At 56.5% G+C, this 11,684-nt stretch overlaps 2 protein-coding genes across 2 annotated transcripts in view; both read right to left on the bottom strand.

Moving 5' to 3' along the window:
• The window catches only part of LOC106890761 (laminin subunit beta-2-like), a 20,560-nt gene extending 20,041 nt beyond the window's left edge, over positions 1-519 (bottom strand). The window contains exon 1 of the mRNA XM_014946763.1: positions 499-519. The gene's annotated coding sequence lies outside the window, so the exon portion shown is untranslated. The remainder of the gene's footprint in view (positions 1-498) is intronic.
• A 2,093-nt stretch (positions 520-2,612) lies between these two features.
• CCDC71 (coiled-coil domain containing 71) lies at positions 2,613-11,662 on the bottom strand. The gene has a single exon (XM_014946764.1). The coding sequence runs from the start codon at positions 10,364-10,366 to the stop codon at positions 9,173-9,175; it is 1,194 nt and encodes a 397-aa protein (XP_014802250.1). The 5' UTR covers positions 10,367-11,662; the 3' UTR covers positions 2,613-9,172.
• Positions 11,663-11,684: the final 22 nt, after the last annotated feature.

Below are 11,684 nucleotides of genomic sequence, written 5' to 3' on the forward strand. Positions count from 1 at the left end.
CAGGGCGGTGGAGGAGGTGGCGCAGGGCTGTGTGCCGGTGTCGGGGTCCCCCAAACCCCGCGAGCCCCCGGTACCTGGTGTCCTGCGACGGGCGTCTGGTGGGGCTGAGACCCCGGGGGGGTTGAGGGCGAGGCGGGACCCGCTGCCCCCCGGTCTGGGCGTGCAGAAATGAGCACGGGCGAGGGTGGCGATGGGATGGCGGTGGCCCCCCTTTCCCCGCGCACACGATTCTTATTCAAATGGGCTGCCCGCTGAAAGGGACCGGCGGTCTCCAGGCTACGGGAATGTCACTGCCGATTCCTTCTGCCTGGAGGCCCCCGCTGCCCGTGGGTGGGTGGGGGACCCAGCCCGGCCCTGCCAAGGGACCCTGCCGCCCCTTCCTTGTGTGCTGCCTGACGGTGCCCGGCCTGTGCCCCAGGGCTGTGCCTTGTGCCAACGGCTGTGCCGTGCCCAGGGCCGTGTCGTCCCAGGGCTCCCTGCCGGCATGCCGGCTCCTACCTGTGCCCGTGGTGGGGCCCGGCGTGCCAGGCAGGTGGTGGCGGTGGCCCGGGTGGGCTGCGAAGTCGGCCAGGTCGGCCCCGCTTGGCTCGGGCTTGACTCTGTTCCTGGAGGAGGGCGGCCGGCGCCTGTCTCCTCCTCCGGCAGCCGTGCCAGGCGAGGGGAGGGACCTGCCCGCACCGAGACTTAGCCAAGGTGAGGCAGAGGCCAGGTACAAGCTGGCGGTGGCCTGCTTGTGGCACAGCAGTGCCCTGTGCCCAGACTGGTGGGGAGCTGGCACGTGCGGCACGTGGGGCTGCCGAGACAGGCAGCCCGGTCGGGACTCGCCCTGCACTGCGTGGGCTCGTCTGTGCCTATTAGGGGCACGTCTCCAGCAGCGGTACTGGGAGCCCCAGGGTGGCATGGCAACCAGCCATGCTCCCCGGCAACCGTACCAGATGGATCCTGCTCCCCTTCCGCCCTGCCACCCTGGGCACCACCGTGCCCTGAGCCAGGGCCCCACTCACCCTGTGCTGGTCAGTGCTGCCTGGGATCCTCTGGACCGACCTCGCTGTCACGCAGGGATGGTGGCTTTTATTAGCTGAGGCCGAAGGAAGGAAGAGGAACCGTGTGCTCCCCACACCAAGGCTGAGCTCTGGCCGCCCGCCGGCCAGCAAGGTCACAGGACCCACCCGGGCCATGTAGGTGCCAAAACTCGTGGCCACAGGGACACCCCCCCACAGTGCAGGCTGGTCCCGTGTGTCTCGGTGGAGCGAGGGATGCTGTAGGCAGAGCCCTGCCCGCTCCCCATGGCCGAGCTCTCAGCAGGCACTGGGAAACCTGGAGGAAGGGCAAGGCTGTGCCCAGCAAGGCTCTGGCAGCACAGGGTGGTGGTGGCCTGGCACCACCAGCTCCTGGGCTAGGAGATCTGGCAGGAGATGAGCTGATAAAGAGCCATTAGCACTGGCCAGTGTGTCCGTGTCGCAGGGATCTTGCCAAGCAAAGCTTATCTGCTCTGAGGAGATCCAAAGCGGTCTGATAAAGGTGACTGTAACAGGATCTCAGGCCTCGAAAAGCAAGGCAGAAGCGGGAAGGAGGGATTCTCAATGGGATCTGAGGGACAAGCGAGGTGTCCCAGCCCAAGCCCAGGCACATCCTGGCTCCCCTGAAGGTTGCTCTGACCTCCCACCCCCACTGCAATCCCCACAGCCTCCCCACAGCCAAACGCATGGGGGTGGATTGTGTCTGCCCGGGGAGGTGACACGGCCAGGCACGGCTCTGCTGGCCAGAGACCCACCAACAGCTCTGCCACAGCCCTGTCACCAGCTGAGCATCCCCTGCTCCCGGGGCACCCTCGGCCTCGGCTCCACCAGCGATTTCACTGACACCAGCAAACCAGCCAGCTCGGAGGGGCAGCAGTGGGAACCGGCAGCGCTGGCTGCACCAGAGCACACAGAGGAGGGGCCCCCCCAAACCTCAGCAGAGCCCCCGAGCTCCTGGGGCAGGCTCTCACGCCTGGCCAGCCCCGCTTGGACCCACTTCAGTGGGCTCAGCGGGCGGCCAACGCTTCCCTGAACATCCTCAGCCAGCGGGAGAACCGCTTAACCCTTCCCGAGGAACGAGCTCCGGCACCGGAGCCGCTGTCTGAGGGGGGTCACGGTCCCACCGCCGTTAGTGCCGGGTCAGCGCACCCACGGCCCCGCGGCACAAACCGGATCCGATCGCTCACGGGCAAACAATGGCATCTGTGTTGGGTTAGCCGGCCACGGGGTCCCTGTGCAGACGGGGCAGATCCAGTGGGAAGGCGATGGGCAGGCAGGAGCTGGCACAGCGCCCACCGGCGAAGCGGCACGTTTCTAGGAACTAACCTGGAATGTGGATTTATGCCATTTCCCACCAGTTCTGCACCAGCAGCACTCGTCTGGAGCATTTTCCCATCCTTAATAGGGCCCAGGTAATCCCATCCTTGGGGGAACTGGGGAGAAGAGGTGGTGGTGGTGGTTCCAGCTGAGCGTGCCCCAGGCAGCGGCCTGGCACACAGGAGACAATATTCCATGGAGCTCACGCGGGGCCTGGAGCCGGAGCCCAGGGAGGAGCAGTCTGGCGGGGCCCAAAGAAAAGCTGGACACACTAGGTGGTTCTGAGCACCATTTTACTGAAGGGCTGGACACCTGCTAGGACTTCATAACAAAAAGTTCACTTCATTTTAAGAAAAAAGACAGCCTGGTTTTTTGTCCCATTCCCTCTGAAGAGCGGAATAACAGTAACACTGTCTTTTCACTAAACAATGCCATTCCAAAATATACAACACTGAGTGTGGAGCAGCCCAGCCTCGTATTAAACATTAAATATTAATATAGCTTCGGAAACATTCTACACAAACAAATGAAACAGTAAAAAGTTCACTCAAGAACAAGATGGTCAGTTGTTGTAAATTCACCATACAAAAGTTTGTTACTCGCCCTCCCGCGGGCTGCAGCTGCTGCTCCCCGGCCGTGGTTTGGGATCCCCCAACACCGGGATGCCCGTGGCTGAACCGGTGGCACCGGTCCCAGCCGGAGCAGGTCGGTGGCTCTCTTAGAGACAACGGTTGGCAGAGACAAGCTCGAGGGGCCGGGCAGTGCCCACCCAAAGTCCCTCTGAGTCTCTACTTGGGAAATGCTACTCCTCAGGAGCGCTGCAGAGGGAAGCAGGAGGAAGGAACGGCGTCACACACCGAGCCTCCCCCACCGACACTTGTTTTGTCCCCTCCCAAGCTAGGGCAGAGTGACAGAGCAGGGGAAGGAGGGGAGGTATTTCTGGGAGTAGCTTTGCAGCACCTCTTTGACAACAGCACCGTGTGCCTGACTGCGTCTGTGGGAATCACCAGACTCTCACAGGGGCTGCCTGGAGCAACAGGAACGGAAAGGGCTAATTAAGACAACAAGGAGAGTCCCAGACGATAATAAGGCCTTTAAGGGACTCTCAGGGACAAGGCCTAATTGTCCCTGTCGGGGAAGGTATTTTGGATGCTCACCAGAGGAACTGCTACCCTTCCTGCGAGGGTCTCCAGGGGGTAAAAGTCAGCACACACAGGGCTGGGGGGCTCTGCAAGCCAGGGAGCAGCTTACTTTCCCCATGGCCACCGGAGCAGGGCTAGGGTGTGCGACTGATGAAGGATGGAAACCAAGGGTTAGGAGGGGCACCTGCTCCAAAAGGGCACCCTCTCACCAGTCCCCGGAGCCTGTAGCACCAGTGCCTGTGCAGTGCTGCCAGATTGGGCAGAGCAGGCTCCGTGGGCTGGGCAGGGACAATGGAGACAGTGCTACGGGACGCCACAGACCTGGCTCCTCTCTTTGCAGGTCTCAGAAGCAGAAGCTGGCCGGCCAGGCGCTGCTGACGTCTTTGGTTTCTCCTAATCCCAGCTTCTTGCTTTTTCACCAGACCTCCTCAGTCTTCCTAAGCAAACGGAGGGGTCTGGCCTCAGCACCATGGCTTTGGGGGCGGCAGCCAGCCAAGCTGTGAGTGCTAGCACAGTCACACCTACAAACAGGGGTCACTCGACACTCGGGGCTGATCCAGTGACAGGGGCTGGCTCTCCTGCCTTCTGGGACAAAACGCTCCACCAGCCAATGAGGCACCTGGCACCCTCCTAACAGCACCTACCTCCAGGCAGGAGCGGGTTGTGAGGAGAAGGAAAGCCAAGCATGGTGCTCTCTAGCACACAGACCCCAACATGAGGGCCTGGGAGCAACCTGCCCTGCTGCCCTCCCCATGGATGGTGCCAGCCCACCCAGCTCACAAAGCCAAGGGCTGTGGCACAGTTGAGAAGGTGAGGGGTGCCTCAGTAATAGCTGTCCTCTCCTCAGGCCACCTCAGCTCCTGGAAAGCCATCCCGATCTGACCACTCTGAAGACTGAAACAGAAACTGTCACTTACACACAAACCAACCAACCTGCTTGAGGGGCAGGTGCTGTACACAGCTCAGCACCAACCCTGCCAACCATGGCCAAAACAAGGATCCTCTCACCTAAACCCTTCCCTCCTGCCTGGGAAAACTGCCCAGCTCATGCCACACTGTCCAGCTGCAGCTGAGAGACAAACCTGCTCTCTGTCCCCACATGTCCCTTGTGCCGTGGCAAAATGCCCAGCTCCCAAACAGGGCAAGGAACCCGGACCCAATGGGGAGAGCAGCTGGAGTGGCTGCACCCCCTGCACGCTGGCACGGTCTGGCCGTGAACATAGCACAAGTCACAACTGAAAGGGCCCAAGTTCTGTGCTCAAGCCCAAAACACAAAGTCCCCGAGCCTCTCCTGCCACAGCTGGAGCCGGGGGACTTCCACCAGCTCCACCAGTGGAGAAGTGCGAGGGTGGACACGTGGCAGAAGAGGGGCAGCTGCAGAGCAGAGCCACAGAGCAGCATCACCCACCCGTCCCGTTCTGCTCCCAACTTCCCTGGCGACTGGCTGAACTCTGTGCAAGGAAACACCAGGCAGCGAGGGGTCTCAGCCCACCGTCCCTGTCCCTGTCAGCGCTGCGGGCTGGGCGGGTGGTGCCCTGGTCTGAGAAACATTCAGCTACATGAGTGCTCGCAACGCCCCACAGAGCACACCTCCTCCCCAGGCTGAAACACCACTAGTGGGCTACAGAACAGAAGTAACAAAATAATCCCTTCTTATTTTGCAGAAAAGTGCTTAAAAAATTCTGTACGTGGATCGCTATGGCAGCTGGCTCTGCGGGGGAGAGGCAAACAGTTTGGAAGAAGGGGCACCGCACTACATGGCTTGCAGGGTAGAGGCCAAGGAGAAGCTTCTCCAACTGAAAGCAGTGGCAGAAGGTGAAATCCGATCAGAGTAGACATGAGCTTCAAAACATTTCTGCCAATTAACAATGTGATTTCAACTGGTATCTGATGTCAGCTTCCCCTTCAGCTGCCTGCCGGACAAGCTGCTCTCCCCATGGACCTTGCTGACGGACATCTGAAGCATGCAGGAAGCTCAAGGACCTTGTCTGGTGGAGGCGAAGCATAAACTCTGGCTTCTTGGCAACTGAATAAAAGAAGAAATGATTTCCACAAACTCAGTTGGAAATACAGCCCTTTGACCGCTGGCTGAATCGTTTCTCAAAGTGACAGTGGCACAAATCCATGCGGTAAAAGCATTCCTAAGAGAGTCTCCAAAGCTCTCGGCTGTCACAGTGCCCAGAACAGCATAGCCCAGGTTAGGCACTTGGATGAATTCAAAGTGAATACAGAAACAGGTCTGAACAACCTGCACACAGCCCACTCAGCAGAGACCACAGGACTCCAGGCAAGGCACTTCTGTGTGCCCTGCCTGTTACTGCTGCACAGGTCCCTGGAATCTGGGTGTCACTCTGCTGTCACAGACTAACACGGGGTGGAAGGGACCTCTGGAGGGAGGTCTCTGGTTAGAACAGGTCTTAGGCAGGTCTGGTTTGATCAAACCTTTTATCTTTCCTAAACACCAGACAGCAACGTTCACAGCACAGCCCCTTCTGCAGTCTCCTGCACATCAGTGTTGAAGGCCCTGGACACCAGGAGCACCGGCACCCAGCCATGAGATGAAGGACAGCAGAGCCAACCACCCACAGGCTGCAGGCACCCCGGCTGCCAGCACTGGCTGACAGGTTGCTGACATTGGCACCAGGGGCTGTAAAGTGAATAACAAGCTGCAGTCCTTCCAGCCAAGTTCCCAAATCATCTGCAAGGAGGAACAGGAGACATCAGGAGGGCAGAGAATTGAACTCCAGCGCTGCCCAGTAGTTCAGGGGCCCTGAGGCCTGTTAGAGATGTGCAGAAGAGCTGACAGAGGCTGCCTGACAGATGATGAACAAGTCCCCAAGCACACAGCTGTGGAGTGCTCGCTTCCCTGGCAGGAGCCTCAGAGACACAGAGGCATTTCTAATGCTCATCTCTCCCTGGGGAGCACAAGACCTCTTGCTGGTGGCCCGGGAAGGACACTGGGGGAGCTGCTGCCACCAAGCACTCACAGAACTCAGCTCACTGCCAGGAAAGGCACGGCAGGGCTACAGCAGTATGTTCTGCTGGATGTGGTAAGCAACAGGACAAGCCAAGTCCTTGACTGGCAAGGACCTGGGCTGTGAAAGACAAGAGGTGACGGAGAAGGGAGGGGAGGCAGGCAGCAGTGCAGCTGGGGGAAGAAACACAGCAAAGAGGAGGGATGGGGCCTGGAAAGATGGCCTCAGGTGCTCGGCTTCCTGCTCAGGCTGGAGGAAAAGCAACGTCAACCCGAAACCAGCCTTGTTGATGCACGGTTGTTTTTCCCACCGGAGGCCAGGCACTGGGCTGGGATGTCTGCACCGCACGAAGAGGCTCCAGAGACAGCTCTCGGTGCCCTTATAAGGGGCTGGGAAGAGGGGAAGCTGCCGAGCAGCCTGTCAGACAGCGATACCGCAGGCAGGAGTTCAGAGCCCTCCTCGGGAAACAGCCAAAAAGAGAAACTCCAGTGCAAGACTTCAGGACCTGGCATTTGAGAGCGTGGGAATGAGAAAGGTCTGAAGGAGTGGGAACAAAAGGGACAAAGCAATTTTTGGCCGGTTAACAGTGATGGAGGGTCCCTGTTCATCCAGCATCATGTCAGGACAGGGAACACTCTGCCAGGGCATTTTAAAATACAGAGGCAGAAGAAAATATTTCCTCCTCCTCCTCTGCAGCCAACCAGCGGCATTCACAGGTCAGTCTCAAACACTGCAAGTTACATTCTCTGACAGCAACTCAAGACAAACACAGGAAAACCACTCAGTGTCACACACTGAGCGTGTGATTCAGAGCCTGCAATCATCCCCTGAGGGAAAATCTCTACCTGGGCGAGGGCAGAGAATCCTGGCTGTGCCTTGGGACACCCAGCTTCTCTGCCCTCTCACTCCCTCACGCATCTCCTCTCTTCTCTCCGTGCCACGATTTTCGTCTCTGAGCTGGGGATCAGACACTGACCCCTTTTACAAAGCACTGAAATCCAGCCAGGTGCTAGGGAGGGGCTGAAACGTAAGGAGCTGGGCCTTCCCAGGGGAGCTCATCCCTGCAGCCAATGTCCACAGAGATTACTAGGTCAGACAACTGGTATTTTGAGCTGGTGAGAGAACGAGTGGATGGATTACCAGCTGAACGTATGGCAGCGTACGGAGCCGAGCCCGCGCCTGGCCCGATGCTGCTCCCTCTCCCTGAGCCACCAGGTTCTGCTTTTGCAGTATCCCAATGCAGATCATCTCATCGGAGACCGTCCCTCCCAGGTGACAGTGGCAGCACCCACCGCTCCAACGCGGTGTTTCTCCTGGAGGTGGGGGATCCTTCCCTGCGGAGAGCAGCCCCACGCAAGCAGTCTGTGTTCCCGTCTGAGGCAGCCGCCTGCAGCGGTTCCGCAGTGCCTCCTGGGGACGGCAGAGCCTGCGCTCTGGGCGCTTTCACACCTGCCACACACCTTCTCACAACATCCCAGCAAAGCTGTCACACTTCACAACACGGTGCTGACCTCCTCTCCTACTGCCTCACCCCCCCAAACAGACAGAAAGAAACTCTCCATGCTTAAGTACTGGCACGTATCCTCTCAACTCCTTCGCTTTTCTGCTTTAATTCAGGTTCAAATATCCCACTGAGCTCTGGGAGGGGATGTATCTAATACATTCAAACACAACCTGTGTCTTCTCTACCAGCACCTAGAACTTGCTCCTGAAACATCCAGCAACAGCAAAGCAGTTAAGTGGTGGGGAGGACACTTTCCCAATTCCTGTTAACACCTTCCAGCCCTTTGGCTCTAACAGTCACAGTTCACGTTCTACGTCTGCACCTGGGGTACGGGAGAGCAGAGCAACACTGGGTGCTGAGGAAGAATGGCTCTTTGGAGGCAAACCCTACCAGGAGTTCAGAGCTTCTGCTACCAACAGATGGAGGAGGCACCTAGAGACGTCAGGCAGACTTGCAGGCAACAGCCCCGTAACACTCCCCCACTCTTACGCAGAGGTAATACCAAAAGTATGATTAAAACTATAGTCAACTATCAGCTGGTAATTCTCCAAATTGCTTGGCATTTCTGGAGACAAACAAGTGGCTATAACCGCGCCTGCCTTTGAGCTGCTCAAGAGAGCTCAGAACAGACTGTCACAACACTGAATCACAAAGAAATCCTGGCACCTCTCAACAAAGGACTGGCTGAAGGGGAGGGGGAACAAAAGCTATCAAACCCAATCCCAGAGGGATGGAGGAAGTGCATCTTCCCACAGTTCCTGGGCCATATGCACATATATGGATATATATATAGATAATAAAGTTATAAAATTTGATCAAAATAAAACCAGTAAATGTACAGCTTGAAAAAGAGCAATATCACAGTGCGTCAATGTCATGAGCAAGTCCCGTGTTCTCCCCCTGCACAAGAGCACAGCCTGCCACGGTCAAAAGAGTGCCCGCTGGAAGCGAGCCCCCTGGCCTGCCGGGCCACCGCGGGCGAGAGTCACCAGCCCGCTTCCCCAAACAGGATTTTTGTATTCCTGCAGTCAGTTCTGCTTAGCAGTGGTAGACAGGCAGAAACAAGTGCTAGAGCAGGCTGCTCCGTCTGCAGGTGAGCTGACATATCGTCACCAGGTACCAGAGATCCAGAGTTACTCAAACTTCTCCACGCTCTGGTGCCAGGCTCGTATTAACTTCCTTACAAAAAAAAAAAAAGTGACAAAGTGAAGAAAGTCAGGGGACACTCTGAGAGTGGGACAAGGGCTGAATTCGGATGACAGGGGACAAGTTGACCCTAAGAATCTTCTGTGCTCTCCTCCTCACTTCATCATCAGAGGAAGAGTTGCCCACCTTGATGGTCCGGAATTTCAGCAGGTTCAAAGTGCTCTGAGGCTGTCGAGATTTATTTCGGACAGGAATGAGACTTGCTTTCTTCCTCTTCGGTGCTTCTCTTGCCTCTGTTGCTCTTCTTTTCTTCTGCCCGACGCTCTCCCGGTAAGTGCTGCTGTCCTTCCACTCTGTTTTCCCCACCAGAGCTTCCTTACCTTTGATTTTCAAGGTCCTGGACTGCGGTGCTGCGGTGCAGCCTTGGGACGAGCTGCCTGTGACTCTCCCGTTCAGAACTCCCGAGGCTTTGCAAGCATTGCTCTCCTGCAGCACCCCACCCTTTGGTCCCTTCAGAAGATTTAAAGCGAGGGTGGCAGAATCGGGTGCTTTCTTTATCAAACGCTTGTACCCCTTACCTTCTGTTAATTTAGTGGTCTTGCCTGAAGGAAACTGCCTCGGCGGATTTGAAGCCTTGAGGAGTTTAAGGTCAGAGTGCGAGATCCCCAGACGCCCTTGTGTGTACTTGGACTCCAAACAGGACGCGGTCGTTTTCAGCGGCACCAGAGCTTCCAGAACCACTGACAGTCTCATGGCTGGATACACGTCGGGATACATGCCTGTAGGGAAGCCCACTGCCGCGGCTTTGGACGCGCCAGATCTTGTCTGCTTCAAGGAGCTCAAGAGGAGATTTGTGGAATCCCCTTTGGAGACGGGCTGAGTGGAGACTTTTGAAGAGTTCACTGAAATGCCGGTGGGCGAAGCAGACACCTTTGCCACAGCTGCGGTGCTTCTAGCCAGATTCTTTGTGGACTCGGCGGCGCTGGCACAGCTGTGTGGAGTGCTCTCTTTCGTCTGACACGGTGTGTCTGCCGTGCACGAGCTGTACCCGTACACATCCTTACTCCTCAGAATTGTGGGCCGGTAGCCCTCCTCCTTCAGGCTCTGAATGAAGGCCACCAGCTGGGTCTCTGTGTCCGAAAGATCCTTGGACATCGGGTTGAAGACTCGGAGGGCTTCCTCCAGCACTTTCTGTCCTGCAGAGGAAATTCTCGACCAGGAATGGACAGCTTTTTCTTCCACATTGTTCACTGCAATATTCATGGCATTAGGAAAGCGGGCACTTCAAAAAGGTCCAAATTACTGGAAAAACAACCCTTGACACCTCGAAAGACAGAGAAGATAGTTAGCTTACAGCAACTGAAATCATCGTGCATTTTTAAGCGGGGACCTGAAACCATTAAGCGCAGGCGTGGCTACTCAGAAACACTGGGTCAGATTCTGGGCATAACCCAAGTTAAAGCATTGTCAAGAATATCCCGTCACTGATTTATCTCTGAAGTAAAACTACAACATCTCTTGCAGAAACATCCTCAAACCTAAACAAAGATTTCAGGCAAACCCAACCAATCCAGCCCAAGGCAAAGGGTTCCAATTTCTCAGTGAAATCTGCAGCTCGTTTCCAGTTTGAGTGTGACACGCCTCAGCTTTGGGTAACCAGATCTCATTTTCACTTGGTGAAGAAGCCCTTCATTGAATCCTCTCCCTGTGCACGATCGAGCCATCTCAACACTAAGCAGCCTGAGCACCTCAAATCTATCCCAGCATCATGTTCAATTTTCCAGCTTCCTAATTGATTCTGCTCAAAAATTGATTCTGAGCCCCTGCCAAAGCTGCAGCACCCTCCCGAAGACCTGAGAAGCGGAGCTGGAGGCTGTATCGGTTGTGCTTCATTGACGCTGAACGCTGTGACAAGGCAACACCGCTCCTTGCCGTTCCCTTGTTTGAACAACGGTCTGCAACTTGCTGTCACAGCAAACTGGTGTTGATCCAAGGGCACTCGCTGCCAAGTGAGGAGGAAGCAGGAAATTCAAGCAGGGCGGCATGAAGGAAACACACATCACCAGGGCCAAGCGTACAATGGCCTGAGGGACAACACTCTGATCATGCTCAGGGCACTACACAGCTGTCTGCCCGGGACAAAAGCACTATTTATTGCTTTTAATGAAAAAAAAAATAGGCACTGAAGAGCAGTCCAGACAGGACTTTGTGATGCAGCTGGGAGATCCTCCCACGCCGAGTTATAAAATCTTTAGCTTCATTGATACCTCTCAAAATAATGAGGATTCAGTGAAAAGTCCTTTTTAGGGAAATGCAGAAGGTGTTGGAGACACTATTGGAGAGGGCAGCGCACAGGCAAGAAAGCTGTGATGGAAAAGTTAGCCCCTGAGCAGACACAGCAAGGAACTATTCATGTCTGGAGCTCCTCCCTGAACTCCAGTTTCACTCCAACCCTGGAGCCCGGGAGTGCCAGCCCCAGACCCGCACCCCGTGCCGCCACCGGCTGCACAAGTCAGGCAGAGACACAAGCCAAAAGCTGCTGCAGAAGGGGAAGCACAGGTCAGCTTTGGGGGGGGGGGGG

The sequence above is a fragment of the Calidris pugnax genome, unplaced genomic scaffold, assembly GCF_001431845.1.
Source record: "Calidris pugnax isolate Ruff unplaced genomic scaffold, ASM143184v1 scaffold81, whole genome shotgun sequence".
Classification (NCBI taxonomy): domain Eukaryota; kingdom Metazoa; phylum Chordata; class Aves; order Charadriiformes; family Scolopacidae; genus Calidris; species Calidris pugnax.

Excerpts from the sequence above, each read along its gene's own strand:
- CCDC71 (XM_014946764.1), bottom strand. The coding sequence starts at position 10,366 with ATGAATATTGCAGTGAACAATGTGGAAGAAAAAGCTGTCCATTCCTGG.